This window comes from Mustela nivalis, assembly GCF_964662115.1.
Source record: "Mustela nivalis genome assembly, chromosome: 2".
Taxonomy (NCBI): Eukaryota; Metazoa; Chordata; class Mammalia; order Carnivora; family Mustelidae; genus Mustela; species Mustela nivalis.
In genome coordinates this window covers 3,784,474-3,804,927 of record NC_139021.1, presented here as the reverse complement: position 1 = coordinate 3,804,927, position 20,454 = coordinate 3,784,474, and the positions used below count along the sequence as shown (strand labels likewise).

Sequence of the window (20,454 nt, the reverse complement as noted above, 5' to 3'; positions counted from 1 at the left end):
CCAGGGTCCCAGACAAGCCATGACGCTGGAAGAAACCGACGTTGGAGCCCCAGCAGCAGGTCCGCACAGGACAGGCCCCCAGTCTGACCCCCTCCCCCCACTTCAGGAGCGAACCCACACGCACAAGAGCGCTTGAGGGAATGTCATCTTATCACACAACCAGAAGGGACACATTCCGGCACAGGCCTCAGGCCTTAAACCTCCGTGGAAGCTAATTAGGCCCGATTGATTTTAGAAACCACAGAAAGAGACGGGGCCACAGACCTCAGGGGCAGGTGGCTCTCTCCTCTGACTGTCTTTTCTCTCCGACCTCCCTCTCCGGCTCCACGCAGAGACCACGCACGCCTCTACCCCGTGCCCTGCCGGGAATCAGAAATCCACGAGGCTTTCAGATCGAGGCGGGGCAGAGAAAAGGGACCTCCTAGATTTCTCTGCAGGCCTCTGAGTTACTGTCCAGACGTTCCCCCACTTAAGGCCCCGTGTGCAGGGAAGAAGTGCTACGCCAAATCCTGCAGTCACTCTCTCCTTCTTAGAGACGGGGCTGGAGCCCCTGCAAAGGCGGGCCTCTCCGGCAGCAGGGTGGGCCCTCTCTGGATTTCTGGACCGCAAATGACCTGCTGAGATCGTGCCCGAGGGCGGGTCAGTGACGTACAGCAGAGGCGTGAGGGTGCTCAGGGAGCCCCGGCGGCCCGTCGTGCTTAAGGGTCTGCTGCCTGGGTTTCAAGACCAGAGCGTTGTGGCTGAAGAAGAGACCTGATCCCAGGTCTGATGCTAAGCAGACATCTCAAAACCTGGACCGTGGGTTCACCTAGGTAAGTAAGAGTCTAACCGTCTCGCCGTACGACAGCCTCTTCCACCGGCGTGGGTGTGGTCAAGAGCCGAGCAGGGAGGTCTCCGGAGGAGCCCAGACCTGCGCCGCGCACGACCCGCCTTCCTCCTGTCTTTGGTGGAGTGCACGGACCGAGACCGCTCCGCTGGAAAGGCATTCAAGCAAGTCCGCAGCTCTTTAAGGACCCAAGAAGCACATTTCCTAGACCCAACCTCTAGAACTGGGCGGCCAGCCAGCGCTCTGCGATTCTGGGGGAACGTGGCCCTGCCTCCGCTCGTCCTGGAGGAAGCGGAAACCTGTCTCCAAACAGCCTCATGTGTCTTCTCCCCCTGGCTGAGCGGGCACTGCCGCCTGGAAGGGTGGGCCGAGAAGCCAGACTTAGGAAAGTCACCTGTGGCGGGAGGGAGGGACAGACTCGGCCCGAGGCGCAGAGGGACCTTTGAGGTATAAGCAACAGCAGTGACCCAGCAGCCGCGAAGACAGCAAGAGGAGAGATGTTCGGGGAGCCCAAGGGGCTGGCCAGCTGGTCTGAGCTGCTGGTTCCCCGTTCCGGGTCCTCAGTTTCCTCCTCTGAAGATGAGGGAGCACGGTGAGGTGCCCCAGACCAAGCAACCTGTTGGCTTTTGAAGATCCTCCTGCTGACTGGGCCGTCGCAGCCGGCCAAGCTCTCCGGATGGAGATGCTCCAGTCCCATTTTTTTCAGGAGGGAAGGTCCCTGGATGCCCCTGACTCGGTCCCCCACAAAAGCATCTCGCTGGTGGACAGGGAGGGCCCCTCAGCCAGAGCCCACCCCAGGCCATCTGAGAACAAGATGCACATTGAAAAGGAAGCAAACCAAGCTGCCCCACTGTGCCCTGAGTACTCCAAGCATGAACAAGGATATTTAACTTCAGAGAAGGGTGGAGGCCAGACCGAGTCCACCTTGCTTCCAATGCTTACGTTGATGGTCATCACTGAACAGAAAAATCTCCATCCTGCATCCCTTAAAGCTACACAGATCAGTCTGGTCTGTGGAAATACAGAAGATGGAATGTTTTCTCCGTTTCCCTGGGAAAGGACGATCTCCCTGCCGCCGGAAGCATTGAAACAGGACAAGACCACTTTAAACAGATATTTTTGTCAAGGAATCGGCTCTGAATGAAGGGCTGACCCCAGAGGCCTGGGGCTTCTGCCCGTGGACAGAGAGAAGCAGGTGCCTGCATCGGGGGGCAGCTTAGACCAGGACTGGCTCTGAGCAAATCTCTCAGCCTCTTGTACCTCACTTGCCCTTACAAATCAAAGGTGATCATACACCCCATTTGAGGACAAACCTTGCAAAGGTTTTCCCGAGCAACCCCACATGGCTTCCCAGCACTCTCCTCCAAAGCATGAGACATTCTGCAAAGATCCACTGCTTTCGTACTTACGACAACCCCGCAAAAAAAAAAAAAAGGAAAGAAAGAAAGAAAAGAAAAATTTCTTCCAAGGGGGGAAAAATGTCCTTCTCTGGACATATTTTAGAGCCTTAAAATGAAAAATATATATACTTAAAAATGAGTGACTCGAGACAACCTTGAAGGTTGAGAATGGCGGTTCGCAGACTCCCCCCGCCCCCCACTTCCACAGGCCCGGGGCCCACACACCTTACAGGGCCCTCCACTTTGGAGGAGTCTGGACGGCTGCGTTTCAGTCCAATGGCCCAAACGCTCATGGCCTGTGGCACTGGTGCCTTTTTCTTTCAGAAATCTTGACAGTCCCTTTCTAGGGAGCAGACCCTCCATTCTGGGAGATTCCCATGGGGGCTCCCACTGCTCCTTCTGGGCCAAAGCCAAAGCCTGTTTCTATCCAAGAGCCATTAATGTTCAGTTTATGAAAAAGGCATGGGAAGACGGGTGGCTTCTAGAAATGGCAGTGGGGGGGGGGTGTGTCAAGGGAAGTGAAAGTCACCTCTGTGAATTTAGTTGCAGATCTTTCCTGATTCCTGTCATCGATGAGGCCCCCGGGGTACCCTACTCTACAGCCTAGCCCTCCCCTAGGAGATTAACAGGCCTTCCCTTGGGGACGATGGGGAGGAATTCATCCACTTCTCAGGAAAACTGTCCCCTGAGACTGGCAAGTTCCCAGCAAGCCAAGACACCGCGCCTTTGCCTCTAAACACTTCCTGAGACCAGCACAGACTTGTCGTCCTTATTTACAAATCAAATGCGATTAGAGACTGTCTTTCCCGAAATACATATATATATATTTTTTTAAACAAGGAATGCCCTGTCAGTTTTTTTTTTAATTAAGAAAATAAGCCACATCCACCTGATACCCATTGTCATCCAAGCATCCCCAAGCATTCCAAACCAGAATTCTCACTTACACGGGTAGATGTCAAACCCCCCACCATGGCCGCCGCCTTCCTATAAACGAGAGGGAAGTAACAGAACATTCTGTGGCTCCAGCAATTTTCCAGTTTCCCCTGACACTCCCAGTTGCATGGTAAATCGTTGGGGCTGCAGGTGACAGAAATGCCTTGAATAAATTAATATTATTACTGGCTTTGGACTGCTCATTGCTAGTTTTGTTGTCTTGCGCGGATAATGCACACCAGTTGAACAAAGTGCATGCTTCTAAAAAATTTTTGAACTGGCAAGCGAAGAGGAGCCCCGTCTTCTTTCCCGCCCGTCCCCTTAAAAAGAAGTTTAATCTAATTTAGAACGTAGCATTTAAAAAATATGGTCATGACACGTCTGGGAGAAAGACCGCTCGTGGAACATGCTTGATTTGGCAGAATGATAAATCAAAAACCCCATGGGTTTGGTTTCCCCGTTTTGTTTGGAAGCCGCTGAAAGCAGGTTAGTAACAGAACTGAGTCACGGAGAAAGAAATCTGTGCATACCTAAACTTTCCGTTTTGTCACACAGAGCGCGCGCACACACGCACACACAGAAAGAAGCACACGGCGTGTGCACGCCCTCACTCACTCGTAGTCCGCGCACACACACACACACCCACAACCACCCACCGCTGGGGGACAGGACGCAGAGGACTTAGGTCGGACGGCACGTGGGTGGGCACTCGCGGGCTGGCAGCCTGGTGTGCAGCTTTGGGCTGGGTATCCTCTCGGCTCTGCCTGGTGGTGTTGGTGTCCCCCCTGTCCTGGGAAAGCCACCCCAGAGACGGGGCAGGCTGCGGAGAAGTGTAAGGCATACTTCGCTGGGAAGGAAGGAAGGTAATCCATGCTTCATGCTCAGACGCGAGTTTCAGAGGAGGACGGGTCTTTCTCTTCCCTTGGGCCAGCTCTGTCTCTCGCGGGGAGGTGGGGGAGCGGGTGGGGGGCAGCGGGGGAGGGGGAGTCCTGGGGGAGCGGGGCGGAACCACGGAGAAGGGCAGGAGAGAAAGTAACACAGAGAATGAGGACAACGGCAAAGGATACTGATAATAAACACGAAGGAACGGACGAGGTGGGCCGGTGGAGCTCGAGGTCAAGTCGGACGAGCGACCGCTTCTGCCTGCGCCGCCCGCCCCGCACCCTAAACGGACTTCCGCCGCCGCATCAGCCTGTGGTTGTCGGTAAAGCTATGTAACCCGGGGGAGATGGAGCTGATGGGGGAGGGGAAGAGGCTGTTTCTCAGTGTGCTTGGCGAGATCTCCTCGATCTTGTAGGAGATGGAGTGGAAGTAGTGGGGCGCGAGCTTGGCGCTGAAGGAGTTGTGCTGCGCGGCCGCGCGGCCGCCGTGGTCCTGCGGCCGGTAGCAGGTGCAGGAGCACACGGACGGCAGGTCCTGCGCGTCGGCCTTGCAGCGGGGCCGGCCGGGCCGCGCGTCCTCGGGGATGTGGATGACCATGCTGTTGCGCGTCCCGGCCAGCGACGCCCTCTCCTCGGCGTCCCGCCGCTCGTCCTCGCTGTTCATGGTCAAGAACCTGAGGACCACCAGGTTGAGGAAGGCCCCGATGACCGTCAGCCCCACCAGGATGTACATAAAGCTAAAGGCCACGTAGAGCGGCTTCTTCTGCAGGGCGCCCTTGGTCTGCAGGGCCACATAGTCCCCGAACCCGATGGTAGTCAGCGTGATGAAGCAGTAGTAGTAGGCGTGGAAGAAGCTCCACTCCTCGCACTGGGAGAAGGCGGCCGCCCCGATGCACAGCGTCCCCATGCAGGAGAAGAAGCCCACGGTCACCATGTTCTCCATGGACACCTCCGTGCTGCGCATGCCGCAGCACCGCTTGATGCGCTTCAGCAGGTAGCGCACAAAGGTGTTCATCCGCTCGCCCAGGCTCTGGAACATGACCAGCGTCAGCGGGATGCCCAGCACGGCGTAGAACATGCAGAAGGCCTTGCCCGCGTCGGTGCCGGGGGCTGCGTGCCCGTAACCTGAGGGGAGGGGGAGAGAAACGGAGAAGGAGTGAGGAGCGCTCCGGGAGGCGCGCGCTGCCATTGGACTTGGCATCTCCGCAGGGACAGCGCTTGGGCATGCGGGTGAGCTGGGAGGGAGGGAGGCTGGGGTGGGAAAGGGGCCGGGTGTTTCCATGGGGATGGCGTCGGGGACTGCCCGTATCCTGGGAAGAGAAGAACAAGGCAGTTTAGGGGTGGGAGGGGTGCTCTGGGGCATTTCATTTGGGGGCAGTTCAGATCAGAGGAGCGACACATTCCTCTCAGAGCAAAACTGAGGTTTTAAAAGGAAAAGCAGCATACTCACTAATAAGCTGCAAAAGTAGTGAGTCCGAGGGAGAAAATTAAATATGTCTACCGCAGATGGACATTACTGTTGCATACTAGGCTCTGTGTGGGGTCCTGGTCCTACAGGGCCTTATTCTGACCTCCTAACAACCCTACAAAGGAGGCATAATGGGTCTGACACCAACAAACTGAGTTAGTTACTTAATACTAGGATAACTTGAGTCCTCCAGAGCTGGGATTTGAACCCAGACTTTTCAAGCACCAAGAATGAGGCTTAGAATCAAGAGGAGTAACTACAGAGTATGTAATATAAACACCATGAGGGCAAAGACTTGTATCTGTTTTGTTCATTGCCGGATCCCCCACACCTGGAATAACATGTAGCTTGTAGATTATTTATTTAATAAATGAAGGAATACAGTTGCACCACTGTGCTTCTTAGGAAAGAGAGAGCAAGTAATCCTCTAAGAACCACACAGGTGTAAGTGCTTTTGAAATTCTTCATGAAACTTCAAAGCACATCACTTCATCAAACCCCTATGTCAACTGTGCAAAGTTGAGTCCGTATTCCTGCCCATTCAGAATGAGGATGGGGTGCTAGAAAGATGCAGTTACCCCCCAGGAATCCTTCAGCTACTTAGTAATAATATCAGAGCGAGGACAGGGTCTGTACAACATGGCTGGAAGAACGTGAGACTCAGAGTAAGCTCTAGTTCAAGTTCTGGGACTAATACTGCCCAGAAAGAGAAAGTAAGAAAGGAAGGAAGGAAGGAACTGGACCTCAAATCATAGGCAGTATTTGGACCAAGATGTTGGAGGAAGAACATGGCCTTCCAACATCTCAAATCCTGCCCCATCAAGAAAGGCTTCCCTGGCGTTACCCTAGGCCATATGCTCACAGGCTCCTAGTCCTTTAACCAGCTATACTATCTTGGACACCAGGCAACCTCTTCCAACCCTAATTTCTGTTACATGGGATAATACTTCCCAGGTGGGGTTGTGCAGATCTGCTGAGTCAGACGGCACCTAGTCCAGGGCCTGGTACTCAGTGAGCAAGGGGGTAGAGGTCTTGGGGTCTGGTTGGTCCCTACAGTCTCCCACAGGAAACTTCATCTGACTGCCCAAGGCCACACCTCTCTACCAAGTCTTTATCACTTATGGTCTGTCTGTCCCTCCCTGGCAGGAATCTGTGCCATGTCCTACCTGCCCCAGGGTCCATACTCTTACTAGAGAGAAGACATCATTTGTTTGCCTCCGAGATGCCTTCTCTTCATCTTCTCTGGTCCTCAATCCTCCTGAGCCATCACTGACCTCCAGCCCCTCAAAAACCCCATAATCCTTGCAAAAAAAAGGAAAAATGAAGTTGGAGTCAGGCCAGGAAGGATAGAAGAGGGAAAGAGAAAGGTAATGGGAGAGTGACTAATGCAGCAATAGAAGTCCAAGCTGACGAACAGAGAGCAATACAAATCATCATAAATTCTGAGAGCCTCAGACACCTTCAGGAGAGCATCAAAAGGCATCCCAGAAGGAAAAGAGAAAAGACCAAAGAAATTTGAACAGCCAAAATTAACCAAATTTGGTGAAAGACACAGATTTACAGATTCAAGAAGCCCAGTGAACTCCAAGTAGGATAAACACAAAAGCACACATCAGAGTCAAACTGTTGAAAACCAAGAGATCCTAAAGGCAGCCAGAGAGAAACAAAGTATCCCCTGGAGAACAATTCGAATACCTCTTCCTTCTAATCATAAACAATGGGGGCCAGGAAATGGTAGAATAACATCTTCAAGGAGCTTTTTAAAATAAATAAATAAATAAATAAAAAGACCGTGTCCCCGGAATTGTCCATCCACAGGAAATATCCTTTAAGAATGAAGTCAAAATACATTTTTACATTCAAGAAAACCCGCTACCAGTAGATCTGCACAGAATAATTACCAAAGAAGTTCTTCTTCCTAGAGGGAAGTGATGCCAGATGGAGGCTTAGGTCTTCAGGAAAGAAAGAAGCACATCTTGGTAAACAAGAGGGTTTATATTTATACAAAATGCAGGGGTGGGAATCCCACTGTATCTCCAGAGAGCTCACCTGCATGGCTCACACAAAAGCCAGATGGAGGGTGGAAACCGGCAGGTGGTTGGAAACTGACGAAGGTGGTAATATTAGCTCGCGGCTCCAGGTGGTAATATTACCTGGCGGCTCCAGATGTGATACATTTTCTAGAGGAAACCAACATGGCATTGACCAGGTCCAAACCTGCCCCGGGGGTGCCCAGACCCCACCCCTTCCTGCCAGCAGTGATGGTCAGAAGCAGTTTCCTTCCCATGGCTGGACAGTGGTATGTCTGTAAACCCCGTGTCCGGTCGCCTGCCATCTGTCTTTCTGCAGAATGAACGGACTCCATCATTCTGACGCCCCATGGTATATCTCACTGCTCCATTACAGTGGGGTCATGCCTTAGTAGGTGTGTGCGTGACAGAGTGTGGGAGGTGAACACCCCAAAGTTCCAGGCCTTCCACATGAATATATCTATGGCCCCATGGTTTGGGCCCTGGAGCATTCTCGCCACAATGGCAGACCATTTGCTAAGTGTGCAATGCTTCCCGGAAAGAGATAGCCAGGCGGGATGTCTTCAAGTTCCCCGTCCGGACGCACCCACCTCCTCCCTGCTCTCTGGTTTCCAGTTAGTTGGTCAGGAGGTCAGAGGAAGGGAGGAAGGTGAGGACCTTGGCGACAAGCCACCCCTGCCAGCAGGCTCACAGCTGCGGTCCACAGCTCAGTGACTGCTCCCGGACACACAGACAGCTCTGCGTCATCGCTCATCCAGAATGCCACACCCTCCTGGATTGCTTTCCCTCCGCCAGACCCACACTTTCCAGAAGAGTCTATAAATAGCCTGCTGAATTCTCAGATTGAGAGTGCTACTTCCTGCAAAGGCCCTAACGGATACACTCCATGTTACTGTACACTGGATCTGCTCACCGTCTCTGCTCGGATACAACGCAGCGGGCACTGCATGTGGACGGGTCTGCATCTATCACGTGTACACACAGAGTATGCCTAAATTGTGCGATACACAGACGTCGCGTCTATGGGTACTTCCCACAGAATATATACACATGCCTTTGGAACGTAACAGTATATGAGCAGGTAGAGGGACACCTGCACCGGGAACATACGGGCACACACACCATGTACATGACACCAGTACCTAAACCACATACACAATACAGCCACAGCGCACCGACCTTTGCGGACGGATGGCTTGCATGTAGTACATGTGTGTACGCACGCAGACAATACTCGAGGCACAGGGTGTGCACCCTGACGGTGAGCTGCAGGGAATGCTGGAACATACTTATCACCCACGAGCGTACATCCTGCCTACAAGGTACTGGGGTCAGAGGAGAGCTGCAAAATGTACCCACCCCAGACTCGGGGAGGACTGCCTCTCCTTCCCCAGAGGACAGCGGTACAGATCTCCAGTGTTCTCACAGAACCTGTGTGACAACTCAGTCCTGAAAAGATGAGGCTTTTCGTCTGCGACTGGCTGGGTGGACGCACTCTGGTCTCCCTGGGTTGGGAGCCATATTCATCTGCTCCAACGTTTTCCATTCAGACGTGTCTAGACCACTGACTGTGTCCCAGGCCCTGTGCTTGTCACGGGGGATCCACAAGGACTCCTTTCCCCCAAAATCTTCTCAAGGGCCTCCAGCCAGCCAGCCCATGATGAGGGCCCTCCCAGTGCCCAGGACGAGGGGGCCTTAGACGGAGGTTGAGGGCATGGGTGTCAAGGCCATGGAGGACCCCCAGGCGAACCTGCCTGTTCTTGATCATCTGTATCCCTAAACCCCACTTAGGACCAGTCCTGGGAGCCCAGAAGCTATAGCTACCTCCCCATTCCGGTCTTCCCACTAAGTCTCCAGGCCCCCCAGGCACCAGAACAAGTTCTTCCTCCACCTCCGAGCCCTACAGGGGCAACGTAACCTCAGGAATCCCACCTAGGACAAGACCGTTGGTCCTTCCACCACTGCAAATGAGTAACTCATCCTTTTGGCAAAGCAATGTCTAACCATGATTTCCACAGCGTTCAGAAGGCATGTACCGGGCACCGAAACCACATCATCCCCGACGGAGGCCTCTGGACCACTGCCGTGTGACCTCGGCAGCATCCCTCAACTCACAGGCTGGATGCGGGGGATGAGGCTGGGAAAGGGAGAGGAGAGCACCTTGTCGTCGCCCTGCGGGGGCTGGGGCCGTCCTTCCCCAGCCCTGGGCCTGCCAGTCCTGCAGGCGACCAGCACTGACCAGCACGAGCATCACCCCCAAGCCCCACCGGCTGGGCCACTGTGTGCAAAGCTCCCTGCACCCAGGGGACGCAGCAGCTCGCAGCGTCCATCCACACCAAGCTGTGTCCCCTGCCCCGCTTCCTGCTGGTTTTTCTGCATGTGCAGGGTCACAGACAGACTTGCTCACGGGCCTCAGTGCTGGCCCTGATAGGCTGCTTGGGTGGCCACAAGGGGCCAGGTCCCCGGGGATGGGGACCGCTGACCAGGATGGTGACTGCACGGACAGTCTGAAAAGCAGCCCTCAGTGCTGCACCCCAACACCATGCTCCCCAATATCCAGGACACGGGAGCTCAGACAAAGCACCCAGGAGTCTGTCTGAGGGGCTGCCCCATCATCCCACCTTCCCCAGCCTGCTTCCCTCACCCCTGAGCGCCGGGTGTCACCCCAGCTTCCCAAGCCCGGGCAGGCTCTGGCCCCCATCCTTCCCCCCAGCAGTGTCTGCGCAGGGCCGTAGGGCTGGCCGCGAGGGACTGGAGTGGCACTGGGTCAAGTGAAGGCCCCGCCCTAGAGATGCTCACAGGTTCCTGGCCCCGCACCGGAGCTGATAAGGACGCAGGTCTGAATCAAACTCAAGGGCCCATGGTGCCCTGAGGCAGCAGAGTCCTTGTTGGAGGGACCCCAGCTCCTGAGACCCGGCTTTGCTCCCCTGAGTGGTACATCCAGAGCTTGGAGCCCAGGAAGTGTGCAAGGCGGGACCAGGGCTTGAATGCCACCTACAGCCCTCCCCAGACCAGGCCCTGTGTGGGTTGCTGGAGAATCAGGAAGAGACCTGACCACCAGCTCCCAGGGAGGCAAAGCACAGTGTCCGAATCCTTTGCTTTGCCGGGTACATGCCAGAGGCCAGGGAAGAACAGAGGAGCACCCAGCTCGGCCTGGGACATCAGCTTGGGGTTACTGCCTCTAAGGAGCCTTTGGGGTTTTGATGGATGAACAGGAGTTTGCTCAGGCTGCCCACCCCGGCTAGAAATCGGACGTTTGGACATTGCTCCGTGCGTCAGGCCCCGTCTTGCTTTTACCAATCAGCCCCTCTCCCTGGGCCTGGACCCTCTCTGTCAGAAGGGGGCAGGGCCCAGAACCAGTCCTGAGCCCCAGGATCCTGCCCCCCCCCCACCAGGAGCGCTAAGAGCAGGGCAGGCAGAGCGGGAAGGTGGAGCTGGTGCGGGTGCTTATGGGGAAGAAGCTTTAGGAGAATTGAAAGAAGGCCCTGGGCCCTGTCCCCCAGGTTCCAGCACATGAACCCCCACTCCAGGACGGTGCCCATGAGCTAAGCCCAGGAGGGGCTGGGGCATTCTAAGAGCTGCAAGGTTATTCGTCATGAGGAGGCGTGAAGTCAGTGCTGGAGAAGGCCGGCCTCCCCATGCTCAGAGGGGCAAAGCGAGGCCCCGAGGCAGCCACGCCACCCCAACGCCACACAGCAGGCCAGCAACGGGCTTTTGAAACTTCACATCTGAAAAGGGCCAACGGACTATAAAACCAATAAACCCCTCTTTGAAAAGCTGTCTGTGGACTCTGCTCTGCCTCTGCCCCATCCCAAGATGCCTCAGTTTCCCCATTTGTGAAACAGAAGAGAGATGAGGCTGGAATGAGCAACGGGCTCTCGTCAGATCCCCAGGTCCCCGGCCTGCGAGCAGCTGTGTCCCCAAACTCCTGGAGGGACCCTCAACCCCTGGTGATGATACCTAGAGGTGGGCACTGAGCGGGGCCGGGGGCCAGGGTGGGGCCCGGGGCCCTCCAGGGCAGCCCCACCCCCAGACCGCACTGCTCTGACCCACAGACACGAAGCAACCCTGCATGAGGATCCCAGCTGAGGCCACCATGGGCCAGGCCGTTGGCAGGGGGCCCTCCCCTTCCTTCCTCCCACTGCATTCTGGCCAGATCGTGAGCTCTGAGGGCAGTACTGACCACGCCCGACGCACCTCTGAGATCCCGGAGTACGGCACAGGGGAGGCGTGCGGAACCAAGATGGAAGCATCACCGGCCAATGAATGGTTCCTGCCTTCCGGGCTCTGCCTGGGAAGTATGGCCAGTCCCGAGCCCACCACTGAGCCCAGGGTGCCTGGGATTGGGAGGGGCAGCTCTGTCCAAGACACTGTCTCATCCAGCTGGTTTCATGGCCCCATCAGTATACTTGGCCGGCCTCCCTGACCTGTCCTGGGAGAGGCTTGCTGAGAAGGCCCACGTCTCCTCACCGCAGCTGGGTGACAGATAAAACGAAGAGGCCCCAGCTTTCTAGAAGGGAGAGATACAGGGACGGAGCGTCAGAAAACTAAGCATTTCTATTGGGTCTGGGGCTCCCCAAAGAGCCAGCCATGGCTAGAAGGCAGCCCTCCCTTGCAAGAGACGCCTTGTGGTCTTGGCTGGCTCCTACGAGACTTTCCCGGAGTTGACAGCCACCAGGTAGGTATGAGAAGTTACCCAGCCCTTGCTCCTGCTCTGGGCAGTGTTTCACTAAAGATGCCGTGAGTGTCCGGCGGGCGCTCTGCACTGGGAAAAATAAGGAAGGCAGCTGGGCTCTGTGGGTCACGGACCAGCCTCGCTCCTGACACGCCAGTGCTCAAGAACTGTCTGTGGCTCCCTAGAGCTCCCTGGGAACCTGGGCCCATCAACAGCGAGCCTAAATGACCTCCCCAAGCTTAGCACGACACAGCTGGCCAAGCTTCCCTGATACGGACCACCCCTCCCTGAAGCCCGCCCTGATTCCCCGGCCAGAAGAGATCAACCTACCTCTGAATTCCCACTCCAGGACACCGCACTGAAGGGGACAAGACTGGCCCCCAGCATGAGGCTAGCTTAGGCTGGAAACCTGATTCTGCCCTTCAGGGGCCCTGGGTGGTCACCTCTCTCCTCAGGCACCCTCATTCTCTTTTGTCAAGTGCAGGGGCTGCTGGGCTGCTGCCTGAGTGACAGCAACCATCCCAGCCGGGGCTGAGTGAGGGTGGTCGTGGCCGTCAGCTCTGGCCCAGAGTCACCTGGGACAGGGACGGATCGCCCTGCGGAGGGAGGGAGGTGGCTCTACCCAGGCACTGGGCAGTGGGAACTCGCTGCTGGCAGAGAATGAAATATTTATAAAGGACACACAAGGTTTTTGTGCTGATAGGAATTAAAATAGGCGCATTTTCCATTAAAGAGTGACTCAGGGTGGCTCTGAGCAGGGAGGGGAGCTGCCCTCAGCCCCGTGTGCTTCCTGGCTGGCTCCCCACTTCAGAATGCAACAAGCAACCCACTCATCCTCCCTCCCACGGCCCTGGTCTTGCTCCGAACGAGCGCCACATGATTATTAAGACCCAGGTGTCTGCAAACACCAAAAAGGAACATGACTCATGGGGCCCATGGGGGACGGAGAGGTGGAGAGCGGGCAGGAAGGGTTCTTGAGAGTTCCTGGGGAGGGTCTGTAACTCCCAAGGTCTGTATCAGGCGCCATCTGCCACTTACTGACCATGACCTTGGGAAAGCCACCTCGACCCTCTAAGCCAGGGCTTTCTCTCTGGACTACGGAGTAAAGCAGTCCCTCCCTGATACTACAAAGCTTGTCCACGTTCATCAGAGAGGGATGCCCTTTGGTGCAGCTGCCCCAGGTGGGGTCACCCTTCTTGCAATGTAACAGAAACTGGGTCCCACCACATGACCTTGGACTTATGTGCAGGTCTCCCTTTCAAACCAAGAGGGGCCGATGCTTCTTGTGGGCTCTGACTGGGTCGCCAGCCAAGCCCTGAACCTGTAAACCTTTTGCACTTTCCTGACAGAGTAGGAGGGTGCTAGAGTGTGATGTCCGGAGCCACTGAAGTCATTTCAGCACCATGAGGACGAGCACAACCACAGAGAATTCCCTAACCTGAGGGATGGGGTGTATCCTTCCGCCCGAGTCTGCGCCCAGCCCAGAGTCAGCCCTACTTACAGTCGGTCTGTTCCCCAATAAGTCTTCGGGCTTCAGCCAGTGTTTTGATCATGACTGGTGAACTCTCACCTGCTCTACACTTTAGCACGACTGCACACAATGAAGAGGGGTTTTGTATGGACAACACAGCCCTCTGCCGCCCACACGCCCTGCACCTAAAGTGGCTTCTCTTACAAGCGCCTTGGGTCATCTGCAGGGAGATGGTGGGGAGGGGGTGAGCAAACCAGGGGGAGGGTGCACGGCCCAGGGGACAGCTCGGGCCTCTGAGAAGGAAGCTGCGCCCCAACCCGTCCACAGGGCAGAGGCCAGGGCGACTCAACTTCCTGACTTTTAAGGAGAAGCTGGAAATACCAATTTTTTTTTAATGTGGAATCTAATTGGTATCTAATTAGGCATTTTAAAACGTAGCACAGGCCAAACAAAATTAAACAAAATAAAACAGACCATCTGTCTGTCTAAAACCAAGGTCATGATGCTCCAGAAACGGGGGGAAAGGAGACAAGAACCAGAGGACAGAAGGCAGGAAAGGGGAGGCGGGAGGGCCAGTGAAGGTCAGTGAGCCCCACCACACGTCACTGCCCCCCCCCCTCCGTGGCCGTGAGCCCGCTGGGGCAGTGACCACCAGTCGGTCCACTTCGCACATGCACAGACTGAGGCAGCAAGAGGTGCCGTTGCCCATGGCGGCACCTCCCCACGTGGGCCGGGGCCAGCCCTGCCCCCACACAGACGGGAGAGCCACACCGAGGCGGGCACAGACCTGCCGGGTGGCCGCAGCCCCTCCTATAATGCCCTGTGGGGAGCTCCACTCCCGCACGCGGGGTCCCATTCCACAGATGAGAACACAGAGGCTCTTCACCCAGGGCCCTCGCTCTCCAGGTGCCAAGCCCTCAGCCCTTCTTGGAGCCATGAGGCAGCCCCTGAGACTTGCTTATTCACAGGTTTGGCACCCCGTGTTCTCTGCAGGAAAACCTGGCAGATGGGGGGTTTTCTTTAATGAAAGCACGGTTCCCTCGTAGGCTTTTAAAATTATTATTGATTTCCCAAATAGTTCCCTTTTGGTTTCCCTTCATTTTATGTCTTAAGGGGGGGAAGGGAACCTAAAAATTTATTTTTGAAAAACAGACAAGCTTATAAGGCGTGGGTTTCTGACAGGAGCTCCCGACCGGCCTTCCTCCTCCTCTGCGCTATGCGAGGGCGGGCAGAAGGGACGTGGGGTGCCCGGGGGGGGGGGGGGGGACACAGCCCGAGCTGGCCACGGGGAGCCCGTCACTCAGCACCGCTCCCTGGCGCCCACTCCCGCAGCTCAGCGGACACCGCGTCATCTCGCTGCTCTGTGGTCACCCCAGGAGCGCCTCTCAGACCGCGGACGCCCAGAAACCCCAGCCCAGGCTCTTCCTTCATGATGTGAGGACCCAGTCCAATGAAGTGTTATCATCCCAATTTATGAATGAGGAAGCAGCCTGGGCAGCCCCGTGTGTCTCCCTAAAACGTCCCTGCAAGGCGGGAATCGGGCAGCCGGGGGGCGGTGGGGACAGGTGGATGCAGGGGACACAGCTTCCGCCTGGAGGTGCCCACCTGGACGTCAGTAGGACACGAAGCTGGGCTTCGTGGTGGCTCGGCGGCCTTCTCTGCTCTCAGTGCAGAGAAATACATTCTTTAAAAATTATTTTTAGCAGTTCTGAGGTCTAGAGCCCACAGAGCTGAAAGCAAGCATTCAAATACTTGAGCCCCGCGTTCACAGCGGCGCTCCTCCCAGCGGCGCAGAGGGAGCGGCGACCCACATGTCCACCCAGGGGTGGACGAATGGTGTCCCTCCCTGCGACGGAGTATTGCTCGGCCCTGAGGAGGGAGGCTGACCCGACCAGGGAAGGACGTGCGTGAGCCCGGAAATGCTGCGCTAAGGGGAAGGCGCCAGACACGAAGGACGCACCCAGCCGGACTCCATCCCCGGCAGGGCCCAGAACAGGCAAATCCAGAGGCAGGAGGCAGACGAGGGGGGCCCGAGGCTGGGGGCGGGAGGGGGGTGGGGTACGGAGTGGACGCCTGCGGGGTCCAGAGTCCTCTCGGGGGAAGAGGAAATCGTCTGGGAACCAGGCGGAGGAGGTGGTTGTACCCGTCCGCGGATGTACGAAACGCCCCTGGACCGAAGGTGCTAACGAGTGAGCTTTGTTGTATGAATTTTCCTTCAATGAAAAGAGTAAAGAAGCCACTGTTTTTAAAGCAAAGCTCTTCCTTCTTTCTACCTGGGCATGAGGGAAGGGGGCGTGGCGGAGGTCTGGGGTCTGTGCGGTTCTGGGAGGCGGCGCCGAGCTGGCCACAGGGGCTCGGGGGGTGGCGGGTATGGAGGCCGCTCTGGGGAAGTCGAGGTTCTGGGCAGCATCGCCCTCCCCGTGGGTCTGCTCGGGAGGGGCGGGGTGGGGCACGCAGACTTAACACTGGCCCTCCGTCTGAGGACCGCTCCCCTGTCGGCACCCACGGTGTCTGGGCTCCCTTAACCAACCCCCGCTGGGTCCTGCGGACACGGGTGACAGACATCAGCCCTGAAGCAGCCACGGGGGACCTCGGCCAGCAGAAGGCCCCCGGCGCGCAGCTCGGGGAGCACGGGCTGCAGGGGCAGAGTCCGCGCCCAGTGGCACCCTCCGGCCCAGTGGTGAGGACCAGGCTGGGGGCAGCAGGTGGTGGCCCAGCCAGCACCCTCCAGACCACTTTGCCTCCGCCACGGGACAGGGAAGCGTGTGAGGGGCTGAGACTGGCTGGACGCCTCCGTCCGTCCCTCCGGCCATTCTCCCGTGTCCGCACAGTCAGCCTCCGGCGTCTGCTCCGCGGACAGCCGGCAGCCACCGAAGAGGCACGGGCGCCCTCTGGCGGGCGCTCTCGGGCCACAGGGACCCGGTCCTGCCGCAGCCGGGGTCTCCCTGGGCCCGTCCAGAGCCGGAGCAGCAGATGGAAGAGCCATTAATGCTTTCCCGAAGGGACACCGGTCCTGGGCTGAGTCTCTCATCAGAAGTCCCCACCCGTCCATGGCAGAGTGACAGTCCTAAGGAGGAGCCGCTGACCACAACCACCACGGCGGTGGACAGGCACTGGCTCGGCCAGGAACTGAGCTAAGTGCCTTAAAAACCCCCTCTCTGGGGGAGGGGCTGCCCTCTGCCGGTGACCGCTGTTACCCCCCACCCTACCCGGCTCCGGTGTGCAGAGGCCGCTGTTACTCCCCCGCTTAGGTGAGGAGAGGTCCCTATCTCCCCCGACCTGAGCTCCTGCCACAGGCCCCTGAAACCACAACGCAGCCCCAGTCCCACTGCAGGGACGATGGCACTGGCACCTTCCAGAACATGCTGGAAGCCTGCCTTTTCCTTCCTGCCTCTTGTGACCCTTCCCAGTGAAAGCTCCTCCCCACCCAGTACAAACCACCCCCTCAAAAAAAGAAACTAGAAGAAAATGTGGTAAAACAAGCCCACATTTAAAAAATGAAGTTCACGGGGAAAAGTATACAAAATGTAGCTGACTTTTGAAAGTCTGGGGCCGAATGAGAAAACATGAGATCAAGCAAGGCCTCACGCCCATTCGTTAAGTAACAACTGATACATCCTCTGTTTGACGGAGAGGGTCTCCCAGGGCTGATGTACGCTGGAGTGCACAAGAGGGCAGGACCGAGTGGAGCTCACACCGTTCACACCGGAAAGAACATTGGGGAGGAAGAGGCAAAGCCTGGAAAGCTGAATTGCCCTTGGCTCTAAGTGCAGGGGATCAAAGCGGGCGGCCACAGCCCCTTGTGCTGGCAGGTCCAGCACTCTGTTCAGACATTCCTGCCCTCCACCGGATGGAGACCTGCCCTCTCCAAGGGCCCTTCGTGCAAAGGCCACCTTCTCCGGGACGGGTCTCTCCTCCTCAGCTTGAATCCCAAAAGGACCTCGGGACACACAGGGCTCCAAGTGACACGGAATTACAGAGCCTGATGCCAAGACCCTCGTCCCTCATCTGTGAAATGGGCATGATTCAAGCCCCTGGAGCCACCAGGGCCTGGAGCAAAGACAAGGGTGCACGTCTAGAGCTGAACATCTGTGCCCCTGGGACACCTCCTGAGCTGACTGAAGGTAAGCGATGTTGCACATGCGTCTTTTCAAAGGAGGCTTCTTGGGCTCTAGTGTTCACAGGGACTGGACGGCCTGGGATCTCAGGACCGTGTGGGGCCTGAGCCAGGAGGGTTGAGGGCCTGGGACTCTGCCTCTCTAACTGGGTCCTTGGCGCAGGGCTGCTCCGTGGAGCTCCCGCCGTGCAGGAAGGGCCTGCAGAGACCAGGGCACCGCAGAGACCAGGGCACCGCAGAGCCGGAAGAACCGAACTCGTTCCCTGCTCAGCACCTGCGGGAGCCTGACGGCAGCAAACCCGCTTCCAGGGCCTCGAGAGTGGAGAGATGCTCATTTTGTCAAGAAGCAACAGACGCGGGTGGGTTCCAGCCCCGACGGCGGGCGCCACCCACATTCGTGACCTCTTCCTGCGCCTGCACACACAGCGGCCCACACTGTCCCCTGCACACGGACACGGCCGTATGACTCAGGGCTAGCGGCGGGGTTCCGGCCTGGCCCATCAGCAGCGGCCTCACGATTCTCTCCACCCCCCTTTCCTGTCTCTCCCCTTCCCTCTCTGTCCCCCCCTCTCCCCGCCCCTCCCTCCCAAAAGATGCAGAGGACTCAGGATCTCGGGAGGACAGAGCCTCTGGCTGGCAGGAGCTCCTGAATGACCACCGGGAACAGCGCCCTCCTGGCCCGCGGCAACTGCACGGAGAGGAAACACCCCATGTACCACGTTGAGCCCCCGAGACATGGGGATGCACCGCAGCACGGCTTACAGTAAGAAATTCGTAGATGTTCCCTTTCACCAGCTTAGAGGCCGAACCCCAAAAGCAGATCGGTGCAGACAGACACTGCCCACCAGACCCGAGGAGAACCCGGCCTTCGGTGCGGACACAGACAGCCCCCGGACAAGCCCTTGTGCATCCTGGCCTCCCTTCTGCCAGGTGGCCGGCACTGGGATGCTCCTGTCCATCCCACAGGGGAGAAAACTGGATCTCAGACCCTGTGCGTGCATAGACACGCACACGCAAAGACGTGCCCACCACCTGCGGCACATGCACACACCCATGCAGATAGGCGTGCATAGACGCACACATACACACATACACACACACCCCTCTGTGTCCCTGGGCACTTTGTTGAGAACAACAAAAAAAGGAGCAAGATAAAAACTGAAGAATGTTACATGCCCGCTTCCCCACTTGCCTCATTTTTAACAGTAAACACGCACTAAATGTGAGGGCACATGAAAACCTAGAACAATGTTTGGCGCGTAGCCTTTCTGTCTCAGTTTCCATGTTGGCAAATCAGGAATAATAATACTGCCAGCCCCTTGAAGTTGCGAGGATTAACTATTTCAGCCGAGTCGCCTGCCTAAGCAAGTACGACCCCATGGTGGACAAGCCTCCATCACCACAGAACCCCACGCCAAGTTCATCCGGAAAGTCTGCCTCCAGCACCTGTGAGAAACCTACGTGCACTCGCACAGACACACGCAGCCTGGACCTCCCTTACATAAGAGGAACCCAAGGTGTCCCCCAGTCTCAAGGCAGAGTGGAAAAACTTGGGCTCCAAGGCAGACCTGCTTGGCCCGACTCCTGTTCATCTGCCCGACTTCAGGACCAGGCTTCCACTGCTCTGTCCTAGAGACCAAGCACACAGCGTGCCTTCCCCCGAGGCTTCCTGGGAGTGGCTGACATACAGACACTAGTACCAAACATGGGCTTCCCTAAGGTCAAGGTCCTCTCCCAGGACGCCCTGGTGCTTTGATTTTGCCTTTCAGTTCTCAAGATGCCCTGTAAATGTTGTCCATGGGCTTGTCCCAGGTGCACACTATTCTTATTGCTCTGCCTTACGCCTCAGGACCTTTGCACATGCTGTGCTGCTGACCTTGAGCACCCCTCCTCTGCTCCACACCCTGCCTACAGGCTCATCCCCTTCCCCCTCAGCCTCGGGCTGGAATGGCTCAGTAGAGGGGACCCACGGTGCTGAGTCAAAGCACTCCTGCTTCTTGGCTCCCTTTGGCTGGTGGTTTCAAGCTCAAATGGCTTTGGGAACCAAGAAAATGCTATTCACGAGGAAGTGGGACTTGTCTGAGAGGTCAGACGGAGGTAGCGAGCCACCAGGGCGCTCCAGCAGGGTGGCATGGGAAAAAGGCATGGGGGCGTCTGACTTTCCCCTTCTCTGAAAGGCCAGCATCCCAGTGCATCTGACAAGAGGAACTGACCGTGTTTGCAAAGGCCCTCCCATACAGCTAAGTCCTCATCATCTCAGAAAGAGGCACTTGTGTCTGTGGGCCAGTGGCTGCCCTGGCCCTCCCTGGAGCCCCCATTCCCTACGGGGCCTGCCCGTCACAGGGACTACGAGTCCACTGTCACCAGCCGTCTCTTGAGAAGCCCCACACCCTTCTGTTCCCTCTAAAGGGCGCTTTATAAAAGCTGCCTGGGTTATCTGCATGGGGGAGCCTGTCTACCCCCCTCAGACCAGTAGGGACACCTCAAGAGCCGGCTCCAACCCCAGCTTGTTTCTGGAGCCTGGGGGCCATGCCTGGCACACAGGGGGTGGCAGCTCGCCAAAGGGCAGGACCAGGAAGGTCCCTTGTGAGGTCTGTCTCCCTGGCACCGTTTCGCACGGGATGGAAAGTTTGAGTAAACGGCATCCTTG

At 57.0% G+C, this 20,454-nt stretch overlaps 1 protein-coding gene across 2 annotated transcripts in view; it reads right to left on the bottom strand.

Annotated features, from left to right (window-relative positions):
- Positions 1 to 353: 353 nt before the first annotated feature.
- KCNK9 (potassium two pore domain channel subfamily K member 9) overlaps positions 354 to 20,454 on the bottom strand; it is a 77,405-nt gene continuing 57,304 nt past the window's right edge. For both annotated transcript variants that reach the window (XM_082720696.1, XM_082720697.1), the window contains exon 2: positions 354 to 5,168. In XM_082720696.1, the coding sequence (XP_082576822.1) occupies positions 4,327 to 5,168 (842 nt within the window). In that variant the 3' untranslated portion in view covers positions 354 to 4,326. The remainder of the gene's footprint in view (positions 5,169 to 20,454) is intronic.